This window comes from Bos indicus x Bos taurus, chromosome 19 (genome assembly GCF_003369695.1).
Source record: "Bos indicus x Bos taurus breed Angus x Brahman F1 hybrid chromosome 19, Bos_hybrid_MaternalHap_v2.0, whole genome shotgun sequence".
Taxonomy (NCBI): Eukaryota; Metazoa; Chordata; class Mammalia; order Artiodactyla; family Bovidae; genus Bos; species Bos indicus x Bos taurus.
In genome coordinates, this window is record NC_040094.1 from 22305205 (window position 1) to 22330778 (window position 25574).

Genomic DNA, 25574 nt, shown 5'->3' on the forward strand with positions numbered 1-25574 from the left:
TTGTCTGATGCACAGAATTTTGAAGTTTGATGAAGCCATTTATCACATTTTCTTTCATTGTCTGTGCTTTTGGTGTCACATCCAGTAAATCATTGCCAAATCCAATGTATGAAGCTTTTCCGCTGTTTTTTCCCTAAGAGTCTTAACTCTTCGGTTTAGGTCTTTGATCAGTTTTGAGCTAATTTTTGTGTATGATATAAGGTAAGTATTTGCTGTTAAGTCACACTGGCTTGTAGTTTTCTTATTCTGTTCTTATCTGATATTGGTGTAGCTCTCCATCTTTTTTTTTTTTCTTTTCTATAACAGTGCTCTCCAGTTGTAATATGGAGACCCCTGGGTGTTCTCAGGATCCTTTCATGAGGTCTGCAAAGTCAGAACTATTTTCATAGCAATACTAAGACATTAATTTGCCTTTTTTTACTCTCATTTTCTACTTAATGTACAGTGGAGTTTCCCAGATATTGCAGTATATGTGGATTGCAACAAATTGAAGATAGAGCAGTATGAGAAAACCCAACAGTCTTTAGTTAAATAGACTTGCAAAGATAATAAAGCACTGCCACTCTTCTTACTAAATTTTTTTTTAGTTATTTTTCATAAGACTGTTTTGAGTATGAAATGGGTTTATTGTTATTTTTCAATGAATTAATATTTACAGTTCTTTGTTTTACTTTCTAATATGGTAAATATTAATAGGTATAACACACATAAACAGAAGTTCTTTGGGTCCTTAATAATTTTGAGTGTAAAATTGTCCTGAGACCAAAACATCTGATAGCCTCTGCTTTACAACTTATGTTCCTTTAAAATATTTTAAAATACACAATAATATTTTGCATTTGGTCCTTAACTATTTATTTCAGTTTCTTCCTTTTTTGATCTATTTCAGTTTCTAGATTTTCAGCCAATTTTGGTTATTTGTGTTTTCCTAAATCATTCATTTTTCTAGGAATTCAGATTATATTTGTAGAAGATTTTAATAATAAAATACTTACTAAAAATCTCTTCTGAACTTGTAATTATGTCTCCCTCCCCCCCATGTTGTTTGCTATTTTTCTCTCTTTTTCCTTGATCAGACCTGGCAAAAGTTTGGCTATTATATTACCTTTTATAAGAATTAACTTTCTGATTATTGGTCATTCAATTATCTTTTAGTTTTCTATTTTGTTTATTTTGTTCTCTGTTATTTCCGTACAACCTTTGTTCTTGTCTGTTCTTTCTTACACTCTTCAGCTGAACATCTTTTTTGTTTCCTAAAACATTTATTAATGGCTATAAACTTTTCCATAGTCCTGCTTTGCTTGCGGGAGAAGGCAATGGCACCCCACTCCAGTACTCTTGCCTGGAGAATCCCAGGGACGGAGGAGCCTAGTGGGCTGCCGTCTGTGGGGTTGCACAAAGTCGGACACGACTGAAGTGACTTAGCAGCAGCAGCTTTGCTTGCCATAGGTTTTGTTATTTGCTCACCCTCGTTGTATATTTTTTAACAAGGAGCTTATAATTTTTATTTTGATTCTCTTTTTTTTTTAACGCAAGAATCATTTAGAATTGTAATTTCCAGGTATCTGGTTTTTTTCCTGTTTGCTGTTTTTTATGCTAATGCATTTTGCCTGTGAACATGGTCCATGTGAGACTTCTGCTTTTTGTAATGTCTTGACATTTCCTTCATGGCTTAATACAGGTTTTGTGACTGATCCAGGTATATTTCAAATGAAAATATTTTTGTTTTCTTTAAAGTACTGGACACACTTGTACTGTAATAAACACTTATAAACATACATATGAATATATATTCATGTTCATGTGTATAGTCATACATTCAGTTATTTAATAGACACAAGCAAGTTGCCATCTGTCATGACAATCTTTTTAAATTTTTTTGAAGTGTGACTACCTTTAGGTGGGGCTTGTACTCTTTGGTTAGCTATAGTTCTGCCAGTCCCTACTGATTACTATAGGCTGCGTCTCTCAGGCTCCAGAATGAGTTTCCATTCCCTATCCAAACTTAACTGTATTGTTCAAGTCTGTACCCTTTCTCACTTGTTATCTATTCAGTATTTTTCTGAGGATGGTATGGTAGTTTACCACGATGGTTACAGTTTGCTGGTTTCTCTTTTTAAATAAATTTTATACATTTGAAACTATGTTAATTTTGTGAAGATTCATTAGTATCTTCTTGGGTTGTTCCATTTTTGCCTTAAGATTTGTTTAAATTAATATTGCTCTGTTCTTCCTATCTTTAGCCTATTTGTGCTGTGTCTCTCATCATCTCTTTATTTTCAGCTTTTCTGAATTCATCCATTCATTTACTTGTTACTTTTTTTTGTATCTCTTGGATATAGAAGTGTTTTGTCCTTGTCTTTTAAATAGGTGATTGTGATGTTTGGACTTACTCTTGTCATTTTGTATTTCTTGTTTACCATGCTTTCTTATTAGTCTTACTTATTTCTTATTTTTTCTTCTGGTTGTTGAATTAAGGTTTTGTTGCTATGGCGATGGTGGCTGTTCCATTATACCTCCAAGAGTTTCACATTCTGTTATTGTAATGTTTACCCTTAAAATTTCAGCACAATAATTAAACTTATATTACTCTAATGGTGATTAGAATATTCACATTCTCTCTTAATCAAAAACCTTAGCAAGTTTTCCCCTCCTATTTTCTCCTTTTCTGCTAGGTTGATTGCATCTTAGATTTTAGTAGATTTTTTTTTAACCATTCATGCATTGTTGATTTCTGCATCCTACTTCTTTGTACTTCCCGTGGTATTTTCTCGAGTAATTCTTTTAGAGAGTATCTGTGGGTGATAATTTTAAATCCTTGGAGATCTACAGATGTCTTTATTTTACCGTTATTCTTGAAAGATAGTTTTGGCTACATATAGAATTTCAAGTTCGAAATTATTTTCCTTCCAAACTTTAAAATAATACTTTGCTTTCCTTTTATCTCCATTATTTCCAAGTGGAGGGCCCTGGTATCGGTCTAATTCTTTGTAAGTAATCATCATGCTCAGCTTCTTTCCCAGGTGTTGTTAGGATTTTTCTCTTTATCTTTGGTGTTGTAAACTTTGAGCAGTCGTGTGTTCACTTTTCTTAAAGGCAGAAAAAATCTTTTAATATGCCTTTTCCAGAAAAGGTAGAACGTAACATGGGTCACCTGGACTGCTGCTTCTAATTTAAAAACACCAATTAATTCGTCTTTGTCATGTGCTCTTTGTATCCTTTACATCAGAACATGTAGTACCCTGGGAACCATACCCATCTTTTCTGGCATTCACCCTCTGGAGAGTTTTGGTTTCTAGTTTTCTGTCTTCCTCAAGTTTCCAGTCCGTTGACAGTATCCTTTCTTATTTTCTAGCATGATTATGGATTTCTTTACTGTCATTCTATGGGTTTGGAGGAGGAGGCTGCAGCATGTATTAATCTGCCACTTTAAACCAGAAACTTTGGGTTGCTTTCCTAGCTCTGAGATCTTGAGCAAATTGTTTAATCTCTTAGTTTTAGTTCCACATTAAAAAAAAATCTCTATAATATCTAAATATTTATTTTAAGGACCAAAAGTACCTTAAGTGCCTAGTACATTGCAAGCATAGAATAGAAGTATCATAAACAGTAGCTGTGAGTGCGTGCTGAGTCGCCTGTTGTTACTGACTCTGCGACACTGTGAACTGTAGCCGTATAGGCTTCTCTGTCCATAGGATTCTCCAGGCAAAAATACTGGAGTGGATTGCCATGCCCTGCTCCAGGGGATCTTCCCGACATTCCGGGATTGAACCCATGTCTCTTGAGTCTCTTGTGTTGGCAGGCGGGTTCTTTACCATTAGCACCACCTGGGAAGCCCAAATGGTAGCTGTATTGCTACAATAAAAATAATACCTTCTTTGTGTGCAATAGCTGTCGTCATTACTCACTAGTCATCTGAAAGTTTCTTGTGCTGTCTCCATCCCACTTTGTGGTAGACTGTTGACTTTGGTAGCTTGACTTTTTTGAGACTTTTTAATGGAATCTTGATCTTCATTTTGGGTTGTGGCCTTTAATTCAGAATCATTATATTAGAAAAATATTTTCTAAAAAAGGCGGTAATAACCATAATTATATTTTTGCATGGCTTTATTTCTATACAATCTCATTGCACCCTTTTTAGTCATCATTTTTAACTGACAATTTCTGATTCGAAAATGGTAAAAGCTTTACTTCTACATTTGCTATTAAATAACAGAATTAGCTTTCTGTTTTTCTAAAACCATATGCATCTTTCTCATTCACCGACAGACTTTGATATTGCTTATTCTAGCTTCACCATAAAAACCATTAAAAAAAAGTTTTTTCTTTATTTTCCTGTTGTGTTTCAGTGTGTGTAGTCAGACAAAAAGCAATAATCCCCCATCTCATTCTTGGATTTATCAAAAACTGAAAATAAAATAGATCAGATCACTTTCTGAAACAAAATTACTTTATTAGTTTAGTAATAATTTGAGGCTACTTTAAAGATAAGAAGCAGCATTTGGGAGGAGATTCATTTCCTGCCTTTGGGTTTTATCTGTAAGAACTACATCTTCAATGTCAAGAGATTGTGTATGTATAACTGAACTCTAATAAAGTCTGTATTGGGGATACTGCACACCTGACTCGGTCATTATGATTATATATTAGGTGCCAAACTGTTGCTTGTCTTTTGAAAAAAATACATTACCAAGTGTATTTCATTAAAATTTGGCCTGTGTGGGGAGGAGGATTACAAGACCTTCAACTGTTGATTATAAATGGGCTGGTTATTACCAACAGGGTTAATAATGTTCCTTTGGGAAATAAGTGGAATAAATTGTAGTTTTCCTTTTATTGGTAAATTAAACAATAACTGGAAGAGATGTTGTTATAATGTTTTTATTAGTACTAAATCTTACAAAATGTTTTTCTATCACTCTTTTTGACTGATGTAGCATAGGATATTGAGAATCATGTTTGAGTTTGTTTTTTCCCTTTAATCCTTGCTACTTTATATATGAATATTAAAGAACTATTCTTTTCCTTATGAGGAGTCCAAAATTACGCTTTTATTTACATTCCTTTTATGCTTCTCCCACTTTTTGCTTTTTACTTCAGAACAGCATACTTTATGACATTTTCTTCTCTATCTCTCTATGCTTGTGCACATGTGTGTTTGTCTTTTGGGAACTGTGACATCTCTGACAAGGAAAGAACTATTATGCATGTAGTAAGATTCATTTTTGAAACAGAATTGTTAGCTATACTTCTCATTTCAAGGCACATGCACATTATCAGCCTGCAAAGACTCTTTTACTTTATCAGTTTTCTTCTTCATTCCCTCTCCCATTTCCTTTTAAATATACTGTGATATTTGATATATATGCCTGAATATGTATGTACCTTTTGTATTCTTGGGTGGGGGCGGGGGGCTGGTCATTGCTGTTGCTGGCCATGCTCTGTGGCTTGTAGAATCTCAGTTCTCCCTAACCAAGGATTGAAGTGATCATGGCAATGAAAGCCCAACATCCTAACCACTAGGCCACCAGGGAACTCCCTGGACAGAGTTTAAAGCAAGGCCAGGATCAACTATGTCAGATATTTCTGAGAGGTCAGACAAAATAAATGCCCGAAGTATTGTTTAGGTTTAACAGCAAAAGTTTTATAGAAAACAGTTTCACTGGAGTGGTAGGGATAGAGGCCAGGTTATGCTGGGGTTAAGGAATGAATGTGGATAGAGGCAACAACGGTATTCCACTTTGGCTCTAAAGGGATGCCAGGATTCTTAAGGTGGCTGTTTGGGTCAGAGGGGGAGGGATCTTTGTTTACTTACAGGAGAGATTTGAGCCTGGGTTCTGGCCCACTTAAGGTTTTTAGGTTTTGTGAGAGAGTTGTAGGAGTTCTTTTTTTGATGTTTCTCTTTGAAGATGCCAACATCATAGATATCACTCAAAAGGGAAAAGATAAAGCCATAGAGGAAAGACGTTTGCAACCATATAAACAAAAGATTGTTGTCCAGACTATACCAAGAACTCCAGCAAATCCTTAAGGAAAAACAAGAGAACCCAAATAGAAAAATGTACAAAAGACATAAATAGGTTTTTCACAGCAAAGGAAACTTTAGCTGACTAATAAATACATGAAAAGATGTTCAGCCTCGTTAATGATAAGGTAAATGCAAAATAAAATCATTTTATGTCCATAAAATTGCCTAAAGAATAAGATGTTCCGTAGTATAAAATGTTCCCAAGGATAGAGTAGTAGGAATTTATATACTGTAAATGGGCGTGTGAATTGTTCAGACTACTTGAGAGAATAATTTATCAATATTTATTGAAGATAATCCTACAGTGTAGCAGTTCTGCTCCTAGATGGTTGCACATGTATATCAGGACACACACACAATGAGGTTCATAGCTTTTTTGTTTGCAGAAAGGGGAAACCCAAACGTTCATCAGCAGAGTGGATGCTAGTTCATATTCTGTAAAATAAAGCAACATCATTTAGAGATGTAAACTGTGGAGGAGGTAAACTATTCCTCTGCCCTACTAGAGACTCCATCTGGGACTGGCATAAGATAGATTAGCAGGAGGAAAGAATAGGAAATTCTTTTACATGTATATGGGAGCCTTCACAAGAAAAAACAAAACCCAAAGAAGTGAACAGACTAAGTGTTTATATAGTAGGTTAACAAAGGGAGCAATTGTGGAGAAGTAAAATTTGGAGCAGACTAAAGAAAGAGTTACGCAAACAAATTGTTTGTATAGCTTTCTCCTGGCCTTAACTCCCCCATCTCTGGTGATAAGAATGTTTCTAACTCCTAGTACAGGGAAGGCACCTTTCCCATGTGAATTTTATTTTGTGCTTTAGGGAAAAAAAGGAAGATCAGAGTGTCCTTGCCGCTGCTGTTTCTCAAGTGTCTTTAACTCAGAATATTAGAATGTCAAAGCAGCATATTTTCAGATAGCATGTCTGAGCACCTTCAGTATATAGCAAAACTAAGGAGACTATAAACAAAATTCAGAGTAGAAAGAGTAGGAGATGAGATTAGGGAAGGATGTATAGGGATTGCTTAGGCTGGATAATGAATTCACAGATGTTATTTTTTGTACATAACAATTTTTCATAGTTTTGAAAGGTGGCAGTAATCTATAATGTGTGTACAGGGCCTTGATAAAAGACTTAAGAAGTTTAAAAAGACATGAGCCTGGATATAGTTGGTAGAGAAAGAAGATAGACTTGACTAGTGAAAAAGAAGAATTGGTAAGTAGCATTAGGGCCCAAACAATTAGAAAATAAGAAATTGTATTTTCCAGAAGTGCTCGGCAGACCTAATATAGACAATACATGGTTGGATTGATTCAGGACTGGGTTTGTCAGATGAGTGCAGAAGATAGGCAGTATAGCAAAGGAGTTAAGATTATTGGCAAGAATAGTTGACTATTTACTATAAAGATTCTAATAGAAAATTAAATTATTTTAATCCATAAAATCAAAAGATACAGTGGAAATAAGTGATCAAGAGAACTACTGTATTTCTTCAAATCTAAAACATTGTAGGTTGCACTGTTATTTTATGTGAAAGTGTTAGTCGCTCAGTCGTGCCCAACTCTCTGCGACTCCATGGACTGTAGCCAGAGAGACTCCTCTGTCCTGGGATTTCCCAGGCAAGAATACTGGAGTGGGCAGCCATTCCCTTCTCCAGGGGATCTTCTTGACCCAGGAATCAAACCCAAGTCTCCTGCATTGCAGACAGATTGTTTACCTTCTGAGCCACCAGGTGCCACTAAAAGAACAGTATCAAATATGAGTCTTTCTTGTCACTTAGAATTCTAATTGTGTATTTAGTACATGATACAGTATTGAAGAGTTCTTTCAGTCTTAACTACATACAAATTTTTAAATTTAGGTTATTCTTAAACATACATAAAAAGCAAAATATAAGTGAAGTTAGTTGGTTAAGGAATTTCTAAAGCTTTTTCAAATCTAGAGTCTCTTTTGGACTCACTCTTTCACTCAGATTATGTATTTCCACACTATATCATTCTCTGGCATCAAACCCGATGGTTTTAAGGAGGGTATTTGGAGGTGGTTGAAGTAATAACTCCAAGTGGCAATCAAAAGTAAATTATCACTACAAAATTACATAATTTTAAGAATCACAGCATGAACGCTCAGTGATGCTCATTCTACAAGTTTTGACGCTGGTACTTTTAATATTTACATATGCAGGCAGCATTATCAACTAAGGTATTAAGAATACGTCTGGTTCAACAGTAATTAGATGACGCCACTGATCGTAAGCTGTATCCAATGTCAGCAGTGTTAAAACGTGAAGTAATGCACATCTTATGTTCAGTGAAATTTGATAGAAGGGTAGTGGTGGTTATCAGGTGGGTTGCCCAAGTTTCTAGTTTCAGAGCTGAGTCAGTTGAAGATAATGACAAGAGTGACCATGAGAGAGGGTGGCTGGAGTAGAGAGGAAACCATCAATAAATTGCACTCAGATATAATACAACTAAAAGGGAAACTTAAAAACCTTTTAAAACATAACTGGAGATGAGGAAAACAATGTCAGTATTTGTGGCATGGGTTATCTGGGATGATGAGGGCATGCCAGAGAGATGGCATAATGTTCCTCAGTAGAAAGGAAGACTGAGCTCAAGTAATAAAGGGTTCATAAACTGAAAAAAGAGGGGAATAAGTGTAGCACAGTCATATAGTATGAGCTTCATAGGAACAGGGAGTTTTTACCTACAGTATATGAAACTAGAATCAGGAGGACACACAGCTTCCTAATCCGAAATACAGGGTGTGTTGTGAAATACGGGGTGTGTGAGCCGTGAGCAGCTTCAAAAGAAAGATGTCTTTAGAGAAAAGCCAGTGTTTAGTCAAGGAAGTAAAAGAAAAATTCATCATAGAGGATGAGGATGTGGGGTTTCTAAAGGACTCAGTGGGAAGGTTTGAGTCAAGGTAAAATACACAAGAAGCAGTGTAGCCATTGAATGAGAGGAGGTGGTTATTGGGTGGCTTCTTGAGGAGTGAACAAAGACTAACATGGGTGTAGCCTTAAAGTTTCCCCATACCATTAAATATTGTTGAAAGCAGATTTTTAATGGGCTAGAGAACTTTCTGTTGAGTATACAGTTACTTAACCCATCTTCTTTTGTTGAAGGTGCAAAGAAGTCCATTCATTCAGTCGTTCCTTGCTGTCATCTTCCATCATCCAGTTTGACTATAGCATCACAGCAGAGGACTCCCTCAAAAAGAGAAGAGTTCTTTCTAATCTCATGCCTTGGGGCAATGTATTTTCATTTATAGTTGCTAGTAAAATCACTGTCAGTTCTAGAATGCCCATTTCTAGCTATGCCACAGCTGCCATGGCTTGTGAAGGATTCAAATGTACGCATCCTCCATTTTCCTGTGTTTTGGTGTCCTAAATATGAAACCTTAAGGAATCTTAACACACAAGAGAAAATAGGTACACCTTTTAAATATTCAACAGACTATATTTTTCTATTTCAGTTATTGCAAATTGAATCATACTATACTACAACTTCATGTAAATTCCAATTTTATATTTATTAAGCACACTGATAAAGTGGAACATAGTGTACATGCTTTTTTGGTTAACACTTTGGTTTAATTGTAATACTCCAAGGGAAAAAAACCTGTAGCTACTATTTTCACATAACTTAATTTTCATTTGTTTAAATATTTCATTTGTTTAAATATAAGCATTTCTTTTGCCCACTATTCTTAAATATTAGCATAGTATTAATAATAATAATGGTAGTAATGATAGCTAATGTTTATTGAGCTCTTCTTTAAGCCAGATACTTGCAAAGTAGTTTTTACATATTATCTCATTTAATCCTCAAAACCACCTTGTGAGGTGGATACTATAGATAAGTAACATACCTGAAATAACACAGCTAGTAAGAGAGAACAGTTTGAAAGTCAGATTCCTGAGCTTACATTTGTGACCATTATTCCGCCCTTCCTCCTTTAGGAACTCTTAAATTTAGAGACTGACATGTTGGCAGTTATTATATATCTTAGTTTTATTTTATTCATAGGGCATATGTATGAAATCAGTTTCTTTTTTTGCTGAATTCAGTAAGATGAAACCTTCCCTGACTTATGCAAGAAAACCTTTTTCGTTTTTATCTTCTGTTGCAGGTCCTTCTTTTTCATGGAAACCAGACTAAATTTGTCTTAACATTTGTATTAGTATTATAATTTAAGAATATCTCTTAAAACCTAGAAAGACTTGACCTTTAAAATATAAAGTCTTATTGATCCTGCATTTAATTTTACCATCTCTAATATGAATCTGAACCAGAGTTTATGTTTGTTATGTAGAAGATTTTAAAATGTTATTTAATACATGCACTAATTTTTATATAGAATCACTATTACTGAAACAAAAGTTTTATTGCTGCTATTTTCAGTTTTTTAAGTTATCTGTGTTTAAACAAGTTGTTGGCATTTTAGCCATCACCATTAATAATCATTTTAAGTTCTTTTAGCTAGAAAACAGATGAATTTCCAAAGAAGATAGTCTTCCCTGAGTTTTTCAGCTTAGTTTCAGTTACTTCTTTATCCACTGATGCTCTTGGAATCTGGGGTACAAGTTGGTGGATAGGATATGTAAAATCACTCTCTCCGTATGTTATCACTCCTGTAAATAATAACAACTGATTTTTTCAAAGGTCAGATTTCATCATTCCAAACAGCTATAAACATGGAAACAAAGTCTCTTGAGATGTTTCAAAATGTATGTACCTTTTTAGATTGGAGAGGCCTTTCCCTTCTGCTTATTCTAAATTATATAAACATCTAAAAAGTAATAGTCTTGTGTTTTTTTTTTGGTTTTTTTTTTTCAAGTTTAGTAGTTCAGGTTGAAGCAACCAGTTTGAAAGTAATTGCAGGTGAATGGTGGCTGGAAGGGAGAGAGGAAAGCATAATAAAAATAATTGCAAAAGTCCAGCATCTGGGGATTTACTCTTCTAGTCAATCCTGAGGACACGGTTGACTCTATGATTAAGAAAAATAAATTTAGTATACACTAATTAGACTGAGACATTGGTCCAATGGTTAAGACTTGGCACTTTCACAGCCAGGCCTAGGCTCTGTCTCTGGTTTGGCAATGAAGGTCCTGCAAGCTGTGAAAAACAACAAACAAAATGCATTGTAAAGAATTTCATGAGATATGCTTACTAGAATATTTAATATTTTCATGTTTATAATTCTAATGAGTGAAAAATGTGTCATATCACATAACAGGGACATTTGATTTAAATGAGTAATACTTGTAATACACAAGTAATATACTTAGCATACTAGCACTTGACTCTATAGATGTTAGGGCTTCCCTGGTGGCTCAGATGGTGAAGAATCTGCCTGCAGTGCAGGAGACCCAGGTTCAACCCCTGGGTCGGGAAGATCCCCCAGAGAAGGGAATGACAGTCCACTCTGGTATTCTTGCCTGGAGAATTCCATGGACAGAGGAGTCTGGTGGGCTGCAGTCTATGGGCTTACAAAGAGTGGCTTTCACTTTCAGTATAGATTTTAGTTACTATTAATATTTTTGTTAACAATACCTTTTCCTCTAGTTGGAGTCAGTTTACTGTCACCTAAAATAAACTTGGTCTCTGCCTATACACCTATTTTATTAAGTGTTCTGTTATTACTGTCTGGCTTTTGTGTATTAGTTTTCCCCATCTGCATGGTCATAGAAACTAGAAATAAGTTCATTTATTTTGTTTGTTTGTTGCCATGGAAAACACGCATGCACCAATTGATACTCTACAGCTGAAAACAGCAAATGTCAATAGGCTGGAGAACTGTAGTTCTAGAGCTAAGAATTATATTTTCAGTTAAAAATAAATTCATGAGTAGTGTTTTTTCAAGATATAATTTGCACAACATAAAATGCACCGCTTTACTGTGTTATATTTCTGTATTGGTTAGGATATTTACAAAGCCTTAAACTTTAAGGCAAACAGTTTTTCCCAAGTATTCTGTTTCTTTTCTTAGCTGCAAGTCTTTACTTTTGCCCTGTGGTTACTACTCTCTGATCTGCTTGCCTTCTCTGAAATTCCTTCTGATTGAGATCTAATGTCATATCTCTTTTGGGAAGTCTTGATTCCTCAGACATTTAGTCTCACAGCCCCCTTTTTTAATCCTTTTATTATATTGCTTATCATATTTATAATTATCTCTTTAGTTTTTTTCCTTTCAGACCATTTATCTCTCAAGCATAGAGACTTGTTTTTCTGCTATCTTCAGAAATTCGAACAGTGTCATGGTAGGCTTTTTGGTACATATTTATTGAATGATTATAACGGCAAGTAGTTCTGGCAGTCCCTAATCTGTCAGCGTGTACTAGGAGTGTGATATACTATATTCAGTGTTGAATATTAAAATAATGTGCATTTTGTTTTGGGGAGTTATACCATTTTAGTATTGGAAGGCACCAAGACTCCCCGACTCAGCACATACACATTGATATATGCACACAAAGCAAATTGAAATCCATAGAAGTTGAATTACAGTGTTGAAGCTGGGACTGAAAATCCACGTTACCTCATCTTGTCCCATACTAATTTATTTTCTCTTATATCCTGATGACTTAAATTAAAAATTCATTTGTCTCCTAAGGGAAACGACCTTGAAAATGTTAATTCATAATACTATATTTTTAACCATAAGTAAGGGACTAGTTGCCAGGATACTGGAAAAGAACTTTTAAATTGGTTTAAACAATGACATCATTTTCCTGTTTTATAGACCTCTGTGAGTGAAAGCCTTCAGAGGGAAGCTGCCAAGAAGCAAGCAATGAAACAGGTAAGGTGGAAAGGGTGAATTAAATGTATTTGGTGAAGTAATTATTTCAGCTCACATTTAAAGAATCAGTTTTGGGATCTGTGCAACTGAGACTACACAGTAGGTGTGTATTAAATAATTTTATCTTGACACTTGTTTTTTTGAAAATGTGTAAGATGTTTCTTGATTTGCATAGATTTCAGGTTTATTGTGTAAGTTTTAAGGGAGAAAAACACACTGAAGAATTAGTTCCTTATTTCTGTATTCTAGATTAAACCCATTTCTGCTTTCAGTTGACATTCTGACAGTGGGTTGCATGGTTTAATAATTCCTGCTAGTGTGAGCTGCCAGGATGCAGCAATTCCACTTCTGTGTATGTATCCAAAGAAAGTGAAAATACTAATTTGAAAAAAATACGTGCACCCCTGTGTTCATTACAGCATTATTTGTAATGGCCAGAATATGGAAATTACCTAAATGTCCATTGATGGGTGAATGGATAATGAAGATGTGGAGTGTATACACACACACGCACGAATACTACTCAGCCATGAAAAATGAAATATTGCCATTTGCAATAACATGGATGGACTGTCATGCTAAATGAAATAAATCCAAGAAAGACAAATATCTCATGATTTCACTTATACTTGGAATTTAAAAAACAAAATATTTGAACAAAACAAAACTCATAGAGAAGAGATTGGTAGTTGCCAGAGGGGAAGTGTATTGGGGAGCTTGGTGAAATGGATGAAGGGGATCAAGAGGTACAAAATTCAAGTTATTTTTTTAAAAAATCATGGTGATGTAATATACAGCATAGTGACTATAGTCTGTAGTGACTATAGACATTGTATGCAAATTTGGAAATTGTTAAGAAAGTAAATCTTAAAAGTTTTTGGCACTTGAGGAAGTTTTTTTTTTTCTGGTAGCTTTGTATGCTGATGGATGGTAACTAGACTTACTGGTCATTTCACAAATGTCAAATCATAGTCTATGTCAGTTACACTTCAGTGAAAATAAATAAAAAGTTCCTTATAATTATTAAAATATTTTTAATGAAAACTATATCAGACAAAAAATTCTTTAAACTACTTGTATTGCAAAGTAATTTCTTTAGTGAATATATTACTTAAATTCTAGAGGTGACATCTCTAAAAATAAAGCATTTTTCAATTACAAAAGAAAAGTATTTCCTACCATTTGAAACCTGAACATTTTATTTGGTAACAAAATTAAAAATGATATGAAAGTTTAATATGTAATATAGGCATCTCAAAATTAAGGTTTGATGTTCCTAAGTCATACCCTAGTCCTTTTGACTTTTTGATGTGGATAACTATTTTGGGGCTTCCCTGATGGCTCATTGGGTAAAGAATCTGCCTGCAATGCAGGAGACACAGGAGACTCGGGTTCAATCCCTGGGTCAGGAAGACCCCTTAGAGGAGGAAATGGCAATCCACTCCAGTATTCTTGCTTGGAAAACCTCTGGACAGAGGAGCCTGGCTACAGTCCATGGGCTCGCAAAGAGTCGGACACAACTGAGGAACTAAACACACAACTATTTATCTTTAAGGGAATAGATAGTAATAAATAATGTTTAATATCCTGGAGGAGGGCATGGCAACCCACTCTGGTATTCTTGCCTGGAGAATCCCATGGACAGAGGAGCCTGGGGGTCTGTAGTCCACGGGGTCGCAAAGAGTCAGATATGACTGAGCGACTAAGCACAGCACAATGTTTAATTAACACTTACTCTCTATAAGGCTCTGTTCTAAGGGTTTTAAGTTGAAAATGTGGTTGATAACAATTTTTATGACATATTTCTGATTTATGATCCTATCCCCAAAAAACTACTTAAGGCTTTTTCTGGTATCTATTAGTTGGCTTATATTTTTGAAATATGTTCAATTTTTTTTTTTTAAAGACCAAACTTGAAATTCAGAAGGCTCTTGCAGAAGATTCTACTGTATATGAATACGACAGTATTTATGATGAAATGCAGAAAAAGAAGGAAGAAAGTAACCCCAAATTGCTTTTGGGAAAAGACCGAAAGGTTTGTAGCTGAAAATACAAACTTTCTTTGACTTTGACCTGTGTTTTGTATCTTACTCTTATTTCACCACGAGAATGATCTGACAAAAAATTTTAGGTATATAAAATGTAAAGAGCCCCTCATTCCAGATAGTGTGGATTTGTTAGAATCTAGGAAGCTATATATAAAGTATCCTAACCAGGGACGGGGGAGCCTGGTGGGCTGCCGTCTATGGGGTCGCACAGAGTCAGACACAACTGAAGTGACTTAGCAGTAGCAGCAGCAACAAGGAGCAAGAGAATTATCTAACAATTTTATAAATTTTGTTTTTTGCTTTAAAAACTTTTCAAATTATTTTTTGAAAGTTTTTCTTAGGCAAGTCTTTGTACTTCTCCTCCTGTTTATGTTTATTTGTGTTTTATAATTTTTTATTGCTTCCTAGCTGTTAACTGAATCATCCACGTGTATCACAATCAAATTTTTAGTTTGACGGAAATGTAAAGGTGTGGAGATTGAATGAGATAATTTCAAATTTTCTATCACTCTTTAACAAAGCATAGACTTGTTTTTAAGGATCTTTACATCTTACAGTATCTAAAATAAAGTAGTGGTGTAAAATTATATTAAAGCTACTATTTTAAATAATTGTATTTCAACTAATGTGAAAAAAGTAGTTGGAAAGGTTTCCTGTTCACATGTCTGAAGAAGTAAAAAATACCATTTTATAAAAAGGGTGAGAAAAACAGTGGGAAAATTACCTGTTTAGTTTGAGATTTAAAAAGAAAATGGTGTTTTGAATAATTCTGTCTATACTTAAATTTCTGTTGAAACGAATTTTATTTTCAGTCTTGCTAGTAAATTTATATTGAATTTTGAGAAGTTGATCCTATTTGTTTGACTTTCTATCTTAATGAATTCGTGATAACAATATAATATTAACAATTCATTATCTTTGACTCTCTCCTAAATAATCTTATTTTATCCCCTAGCCCAAGTACATTCACAACTTACTGAAAGCAGTTGAAATTAGAAAAAAGGAACAAGAAAAAAGAATGGAAAAGAAAATACAGAGAGAACGAGAAATGGAAAAGGGAGAATTTGATGATAAAGAGGCATTTGTAACATCTGCTTATAAGAAAAAACTGCAAGAGAGAGCTGAAGAGGAAGAAAGAGAAAGAAGAGCTGCTGCACTTGAAGGTGAAATGAAAGAGGAGAAGGGTAGAAGGAGATAGAAATAGGAGAATCCTGCCCTGTGGTAGCCATTTGCTCGGTCACTGAACTTTTAGATTACAATGTTGTCATAATTTATGTATGTGAACACAGGGTACAAAGTATATGATGTTATATAGTATAAAATAGAAGATTTTAGGTAAAAACACAGTTGCACTCTTAGTAACTGTTATATCTATTCAACTTTCTAATTATATCTTATTTTGTTGCTTAAAACTATAATCATCACAAGTCATTGCCTTAGAAAATGATTTCAAATGTGAAAACATCTATTACAAGGTGTAACAGCACAGCATTTGTCAAAGGGAATATAAACTGAGATTTAAATCCTAGTTATATTTTCCTGAGATGAGAAAACTAACATCACCCAAGGAGCATTAACTAGGCATTTACAAAAAGAATAACATTAATTCAAGAAAGAACAAAGATGTGCAGAGGCCAAAAAGTATCTTAATGCTTTACTGCAGTGCTTTCTACTCATGGTCATTTCTCATGATCAAAGTAAAATAAGTAATTATAAACAGCTTATTTGTCGAGTGCTCACCAACTTTAAATGGATGAAAACCACATGTGTAAGACTTGGGTGTGTTCATTTAGAGCACCACTCAGGACGAGATAGTAAATAAACAGGGCTACATTCCAGTAAAAATCTATTGATGAAAAAGGCACAGGCCAAATTTGGCCTTAGACTATATAGATCTAGAGACCAGTTTATACACTATGTTATATACTCTGTGCCTGTAAAACTGAACTACGTTTTGCCTTGTTGAATATATTTATCTCACTTTTGCTTTCATTCTCTTAGCACGTTTGGATGTAACCAAGCAGAGAGATCTCAGTGGATTTTATAGGCACCTATTAAATCAAGCAGTTGGTGAAGAGGAAGTACCTACATGCAGCTTTCGTGAAGCCAGGTGAGATGTGGCATATGGAGTATTTAGAAGAAAGATACTGCCCTTGAGTTCTGATGTGATCCTACGATCATTTAAACTCCCTGGAAGTAGAGGACTGTAGTATTGCATATTTTGTTGTCAGCCAAACCTGACCTAATTGAATGAAAAACTAGAGATTTACAGCTTTTTAATTAAACCTTTAGCTCAAGATATTTTTATTTTAGTAATTCTGCATGTTCATATAGTACATAAAAAGAAAAACGTATCTTTTCATAAATAGGACCTAGCCTCTGTAAAACATAAAGATTCACATAATCAGGGGCTTAGAAATGCATTATCTGCTATGTAGCCACTAGTTTCATGTGGCTCTTTAAATTAAATCTAAAATTTTGGTCACATCAGTCACATTTCAAGTACTCCATTCGCACATTTGGCTACTGGCTACAATATTAGACAGCACAGATATGGACATTACCATTTCTGTAGACTTTTTTTTTCTGGCTATGCTATGCAGCTGGTGGAATCTTAATTCCCCACCAGGGTTGGAACCTGGATCTCAGCAATGAAAGCACTGAGTCATAACCACTGGACTACCAGGGAATTCCTCATTTCTGTTGGCATTCCTATTAGTACTGGTCTAGAAAGTAAGGGTTGGAGGAATTTTGAATAAAATTATAAGATATTATACATACTAAGTCGCTTCAGTCAAGTCTGACTCTTTGCGACCCCTTGGACTGTAGCCTATTAGGCTCCTCTGTCCTGTGAGCCTGGCAGTGGGATTCTGCAGGCAAGAATACTGGAATGGGTTGCCATTCCCTTCTCCAGGGGATCTTCCTGACCCAGGGGTTGAACCTGCATCTCTTATATCTCCTGCATTGGCAGGTGCGTTGTTTACCACTAATGCCACCTGGGAAGCCCATAAGATATAGGAATAGTGAAATTATCATGCTATAAATATATATATACATAAATATATTTGAAGGTAAAATTTGTTCTAAATTTGTATCTAAGGAAAGCAGTTCCTTGAGAACCATAGTTGTTGCTTTGTTTGTGTAATGAATAAGTGATAACTGAGAATGAATGTGTGAGTAATGTAAATAAATCAACCATGCTGATCAGCTGGGAAAATGCAGGTGTTGTAAACCGTGTTAATGTAACTGATCATAATAGCTGGATGGATTCACGTGTTTCCATTTTGTTATAATAGATGCTGAGGTGTATAGCAGGAGGCTGATGCCTTTTCAATCGTGAGAAGGATTATTTAGTGATATTTAGAATTAGATTTTGTCACCATTTTGTGGTGAAAAAAATTTATCTTCATCTTTTTCCAGGACTATTTTAAGTATTTTTTAGAAAGAAATAAAAATAAAAATTCATCAAAGAGCCACAACTTGAACTTCTTGTTGAAAACTAGTACTTATTCCAGAATATGCCTTTTCCTAATTATTTGTTGTCTGTTTGGCAAAAAGGAAGACCTTCCACAGACCCCTACCTGAAGGTTCTAGAAAACTTTCCACAGACCCCTACCTGAAGGTTCTAGTGGTCTATACAGAAGGGCTGATTTTTACTTTTTCATTTCTACCAGTATTGAAAATAATCTGAATGATTAGAATATACTAATGATAGATGTTTACCAGGTAAATCGACATCAGCACCTTTTTGAATTTGGGATAATCAGAAAGTATATACAGTTGTAAGTGTATTGACTTAAGTACTGATAAAAATTCCATGAATTTATTTATAGAACTTACTTACTATTATTAATAATGTGGCATTTTGTGTTACATTATTTTTCTTAAGGTCTGAGATAAAAGAAGAGAAATCAAAAGGATATTCTGATGAAGTAAGTTCAGAGAGCAGAATACCTCCTGAGAACTGCATTCGCCAAACTGGTGTGAAAGTAGAGGAAAACCCAGATGCAGACAGTGACTTTGATGCTAAGAGCAGTGAGAATGATGAAATGGAGGGGGATAAAGGGAACTGCAGAAGGGAAAAGGGCACAGAGACCCTAAGCAGTCACTCCAAGCATCACAGGAATCCTGCCCGCTCACCGTCATCTAGTGAGGAAAGAGAACATGGCACCCAATGCCACACAAAAAGTTCCAGGTCAAGAGGCCATGAGAAAAGGGAAGATGAACACCAAGAGAGACCAGCCAGGGAGCAGGACAGCTACCACACTGACCGTGATTCTCGAAAAGAAAAAAGGGATTCCCATAGGCACAGAGAGTCCAGTCACAGAGATTCCCACTGGAAGAGGCATGAAGAAGAGAGACTGAGGGGAAGAGACGAGAGAGAAAGGAATGACAGAGAATGGAAAAGGGAGAAAGACAGGGAGAAATATCCCTCCAGAGAACAGGAAAGACACAGACAACGAAGTAATTATGACCGACACAATGAGAAAGGATGCGAGAAGGAAGAGAAAAGCAAAGAAAAGGAAGAGCATGTGAAAGCAAGAAAAGAAAGACATGAAAATAGTGATAAATACAGAGATAGAGAAAAACGAGAAGTCAGTGTTGAATCTTCAGAAAGAAATCGAGACAGAAAGGAAAGCAGCCCAAATTCTAGGGCAAAGGATAGGTTTGTTAACCAGGAAAGAGCCAGTAAAATGAGAGACATGGAAAAGGACAAAGAAAGAAACCCAGAGAAACCCTCTAGTTCTGAAGCATCATTGGGAGCAAAACACAGAATCACAGAGGAATGCCAAGAGACAGGCAAAGAACAGGAGAGGCTGCACGAGACTGTGAACAAGTTTGCAAAGCGGAGCAATGAAGAAACTGTAACGTCAGCAAGAGACAGATACTTGGCCCGGCAAATGGCAAGGATTAATGCAAAGACATATATTGAGAAAGAAGATGATTGATGGCTGCCCCAGTAGAAAGACCTATGGAAGCACAGAAAATTACAGCTCCTGAAACATGCTGTGTGAACACATAAAGAAGTGTGTTGAGTGGTTGGGAGGGTATTTTAAAATATATTTTCAAAATTCATTTTGGGTTTAGGTTAAGTCAGAAGTCAGTCCTTTTATCTTGAATGTTTAACTAAGTTAATATGTAATATTTACTTATCAGTATGACATTCTTGGTTATATTCAAGTAACCTAAAGAGACTGCTAAATCCTCATAGGTAATATGAGGAAAATTGGCTCTACTATGACCATTAAAAAATAATTTAAACAACTCTTCTATTGTTGATTTTGTTGCAGGAGCTGTTTATTTTATAAATATTGTGTTTCAGATAATAATAATGTGGATTTGAATGGAGAATATCATTTTATGTCCTAAAATTTGTATTAAAGTATAAAATATAAATCACAGATCTTGTCTAAGCTTTTTAGCTCACAACATACCTCTCTTTTATAAAAATTGTGATACATTTGTACCATTTAATTGATGCTTATTTAAAACTGTCACATTTAAAATGTCACTCGTGTCATGCCGTCATTCCTCTTTTGTGAAACCTTAGCAAGATATTAAATTAGTTATGTATATAAATGAGTTTTAGCTAAGGGTGAAAAGATGGAGATACCTTAAATAAAAAAAATTAGCTAAAGAACTGGGTAGCCTATTTATGAACATGTCTTGTTTAATACACTCTTAAAAATACAGTAGTTTATTACAGTTCCATATATAGAGGTTCTATACTAAGTCTTATCAGTGACAGTGACAAATACTGCAAAAGCATAGACTGAGTGTACACAGAGGGGTGTAGTACAGTGTAAATGGAAAATTTCAGGTGAGATCATGGAAGCCCATGAATGACAGGCTAAAAGTCTTCAGCTTTGGTGAAGAATTGAATTCCTTTGTTAGAGTTGTCATACTAGAGCACAGGGTAGCAGTTCTTGGTTAAATAATGATAATGAGTTATTTGGATCAGTGTAAATAAGGGATTCATTATATGTATGGCTAGGTACGTGTTCTTTTAAATAGTTGAGGTCTAAAATAATGGACTTAAATTGTATGAGTTGGTAAACAACTGTTCTGTGATTCACTATCTTAATTTTCCTTCTCCCTCCACTTGTTTACTCTTGTTCCAGTACTGTTTGTTTTGCCTTCTGTGGATGATGATTTTTTTTTAAAATATTTCTTTAATTGATTTTTAAGGTGTTAATTTTTGCTATACAGCAAAGTGACTCAGTTGTATATACATTCTTTTTTGTATTCTTTTCCATTATGATTTATCCCAGAAGATTGGTTGTAGTTCCCTGTGCTGTACAATAGGACCTTGCTGTTTATCCATTCTAAGTGTAAAAATTTGCATCTACTAACCCAAACTCTCAGTCTATTCCTTTGCCTTCCCCCCACCCCTCGGAAACCAGAATCTGTTCTCTATGTCTGTGAGCCTGTTTCTGTTTTGTAGATGGGTTCATTTGTGCTGTATTTTAGATTCCACATGTAGGTGTATCATACGGTATTTGTGTTTCCCATGTTGTCGCAAATGGCGTTCTTTTTCATGGTTGAGTAGTATTCCATTGTGTATAGGTACCACATCTTCTTTATCCATTCATCTGTCAATGGACATTTAGGTTGTATCCACGTCTTGGATATTGTCTCTGGCTATTGTGAATATTGTTGCTATGAACATAGGAGTGCATGTATCGTTTTGGGTTGTAGTTTTGTCCAGATACATGCTCAGGAGTGAGATTGCTGGACCATATGGTAATTCTGTTTTTAGTTTTCTGAGGAACCTCTATGCTGTTTTTCGTAGTGGCTGCAGCTACTTAACATTCCCACAAGCAGTGTAGAAGGATTCTGTTTTTTCCGCACACTCTCCAGCATTTGTTATTTGTAGACTTTTTAATGGTCACCATTCTGATTGGTATGAAATGATACCTCATTGTAGCTTTGATTTGCATTTCTCTCATAATCAGGGATGTTGAGAACCTTTTCATGTGCCTGTGACCATCTGTATGTTTTGTTTGGAAAACTCTCTAGGTTTTCTGCCCATTTTTCGATTGGGTTGTATGGGCTGTTTATGTATTTTGTACATTAAGCCCTTGTCAGTTGCATTATTTTCAAATATTTTCTCCCATTCCATAGGTTGTCTTTTCACTTTATGGTTTTCTTTGCTATGCAAATGTTTCTAAGTCTGATTAATTCCCATTTGTTTTTCTTTCTATTGCCTTGGGAGACTGACCTAAGAAAACATTGGTATGATTTATGTCAGAGAATGTTAGCCTATGCTCTCTTCTGGGAGTTTTATATGGATGATGTTTTTAAAGATAGACATGCAAATAATGGGCTTCCCTTGTGGTTCAGCTGGTAAAGAATCCATCAGCAATGTGGGAGACCTGGATTCGATCCCTGGGTTGGGGAGATTCCCTGGAGAATGGAATGGCTACCCACCCCAGTATTCTGGCCTGGAGAATTCCATGGACTGTATAGTCCACAGGGTCTCAGAGTCAGATACGACTGAGTGACTTTCACTTTCATGCAAATAATCTTTGGCCTGCAATCAGAAAACCTAGGTATAAGGCCTGTTCTGGAACTTTTCAGCTGTGTGAACCTGGGCAAATCAGTTAATCACTCTGTACCTCACACTCCCTATCTACAAAACTGGGGAAATGACATCTATCACATAGATCTGATGATCAAGTGACATGATACTTGTGAAAGTACTAGTTGCCTCAGTCGTGTCCAATTCTTTGCAACTCCATGACTTTAGCACACCAGATTCCTCTGTCCACAGAATTCTCCAGGCAAAAATACTGTAGTGGGTTGCCATTTCCTTTTCCAGGGAATCTTCCCAACCCAGGGATTGAACCCGGTCTCCTGCATTGTGGGTAGATTCTTTACCATCTGAGCCACCAGGGAAACCTGGTATCTGTGACAGTACATTATAAACTGAAGCTCTACACAGATTATAATAATTCATTTTGCTTTACTGAAATTTAATATTTCTAATTCTAGGTACTTTTGATACTAAGTATTTGCAGATCACATGCAGTGATATTTTGGGGGATGTTTTGACAATACACAGTTAAGATTTTTCCTTTAACCTTAAGAGTTTGGAAGGGATTTTTGTTTCATTCTGTTTTTTTCTTCTTTTTAATGAGACAGTCTATTCATCATGATGTTAAGAGTTACTACAGTAGTAGTTAACAACAAAAGGCATTTACTGATGTCTTAAAATATAACTTGGAACATCTGTGACTAAATTGCATAAATGAGTACATGGGCATTTCATGCATCTTAAAGAGGGGACTCTCTATTTTGTATAAACAGGTTTAATTCTGTCACTGAAGTTTAAATGTTTCATGAAAAAAATAACATTGGACAATTTCATATAACCACAGTTGACAGAGGTGAATAGTAGAAAATATTTATTTATTCTTAGCTATAAATCATGTGGAAGAAGAAACTAAAGATGAGGAAAATGAAGTACCATTTATATAATTCAGTTAACTGTATATAGTCCAGAATTTGAAGCACCCCATTGATACTTTCAGGGCTTCCCTCATAGCTCAGTTGGTAAAGAATCTGCCTGCAATGCAGGAGACCGGGGTTCGATCCCTGGGTTGGGAAGATCTCCTGGAGGAAGACATGGCAACCCACTCCAGTATTCTTTCCTGGAGAATTCCCAAGGACAGAGGAGCCCGGCAGGCTATACAGTCCATGGCGTTGCAAGAGTCGGACACAACTTAGCGACTAAATCGCTACCATTGATACGTTCAACACAAAGTATCCTGAAAATGTTTTTTGTGTTTTTTGTAAATCACTGTAGATCATGTAAATATGTAGATCATATTTAAATGTTACTGGAGAAATAACTGCAAATTCTTATTTTACATAAGTCCCTAATTTTATCCTTTAAACTTTGCATTTTTCATGTATCAGTTTTAAGATAAGGTATACTTCTAATATTAGAGTTCGAGTAAGAATCAAGTAACTTTTTTTAAAAATTAGCAAATATTCTTGTTTATGGAAATTTAGGTATTTGGGGCTTCCCTGGTGGCTCAGATGGTAAAGAATCTGCCTGCAGTGCAGGAAACCTGGGTTCAATCCCTGGGTTGGGAAGATCCCCTGGAGAGGGGAACAGCTACCCACTGCAGTATTCTGGCCTGGAGAATCTCATGGGCAGAGGAGCCTGGCAGGCTTCAGTCCATGCGAATGCAAAGAGTTGGACACAACTGACGTACTAACACTTTCACTTTCATTCATTCCTTTATTTTCAACATTTCTCTGAGAGATTTATTTGATGTATGTCACTTTCACTTCAGGCATTTTAAGCCTAGAGATGGGCTAGCTCCTCTTTCCTAAATATTTGTTTGAACTGTCAGTGTTTACAATTTGTTAGATTATCTACTATAATTATAGTCTTCAGTTGTAGAACTGAAGGACTGAAATCACCTATTCTCTCTCCTAAATGATAAGGTTCTTAGTTTAGCAGACATAAAACTTTTCTGATGATGTGCTCCACCAGTGCACACTGGTTCCAAAGTAGATTTGGCCAGGGAAGATAATCTCTTTTTGATAAGGAAGTAAAACTTGATTGGTGGTAGAGCAGTTTGGTATGGATATTATGAGGTGGTGTTAAGAGAAATACAAGCTTAAATTTCAATTGAAATATATTGTGAATCATTACAAAATTTGTTTTGATACACCTAATGTAGAAACAGTACTAAATGGATTCCAACTATATGTTACACAAGCAAAGACATACTTAAGATTCCATCTTTTCCATTGTAGTAAATGCCTATTAAAAAATTGAGAGGAGTATTATGTCATTCTAGGAGAGGAAATATTTCTTTAGAGATTTCTAGATCCCAGGAAGAGTAGAGAAAGTAAGTAGGTTTGTTTCTGCCCTCTAATGTAGTTATCTGAACTTTAAAACATTGTTCCATCATTGAAATTTAGAGACAGTTAACCAATGAGGGGGAAAGGTGATACTATAAAAATAACAAAAGATTTAGAGCTTTTGAAATAGCCCTTCCATGGAACTAAACAGGACACAATATATATCACTGGCTTATCTGTGATATTGGAGAAAAAAATTCAGAATGTTTCACCAGGAAATCTTTCTACAGTATAGGGATATACCTTGTCTTAATGTTTGTTTTTTTCTTCAATATTTGGATTTATAAATTTCAGTCTCCAGCATACTTTGCAAGCACTTTCTAAATTTACCTTCCTAATTTATAGCCTTTTGTGTAACTCTCCTTGTAAGTAACAGGTGAGCTCCATGATGACTGAAGTATACAACTTCCTACTTGGCGTAGAACTGTTTTGTTTTCATTGGTTTATGGTGATGACAGATTGTAATAGTCTCTTTGAGGGATCTACTGCTCTTCCCAACTGTCTCTGACCAAAAAAATGGAGAAAATGCCTTCTGAATACTGCCTTATTTTAATGATATCTTAAGCACCAGGTGTTGATTTATGAGCCGAAAGACATGCTACGAAAGGAACCGGGCATGGATTGTACCATTGGATAGCTAATGATTGTCTTAAGATGCGTAAGAACAGCACAGTTAAGCTGCTGCATTCCGTGGTTTTAAGCTTTGCTTTGACGATGACCTCCAAATCAACTGTACAACAGATAGAACATACCAGGTCAGTCTTTCCTACTTTTCAGAGAGAACAGTTCTAATTCTAGGGGAATAGTCTC

At 35.4% G+C, this 25574-nt stretch overlaps 1 protein-coding gene across 3 annotated transcripts in view; it reads left to right on the top strand.

Annotated features, from left to right (window-relative positions):
* NSRP1 (nuclear speckle splicing regulatory protein 1) overlaps positions 1-20523 on the top strand; it is a 45883-nt gene extending 25360 nt beyond the window's left edge. For all 3 annotated transcript variants that reach the window (XM_027518280.1, XM_027518283.1, XM_027518282.1), the window contains 5 exons: positions 12778-12834; positions 14741-14869; positions 15838-16045; positions 16884-16992; positions 18772-20523. In XM_027518280.1, coding sequence (XP_027374081.1) covers positions 12778-12834; positions 14741-14869; positions 15838-16045; positions 16884-16992; positions 18772-19831 — 1563 coding nt within the window. In that variant the 3' untranslated portion in view covers positions 19832-20523. The remainder of the gene's footprint in view (positions 1-12777; positions 12835-14740; positions 14870-15837; positions 16046-16883; positions 16993-18771) is intronic.
* The last annotated feature ends 5051 nt before the right edge of the window (positions 20524-25574 follow it).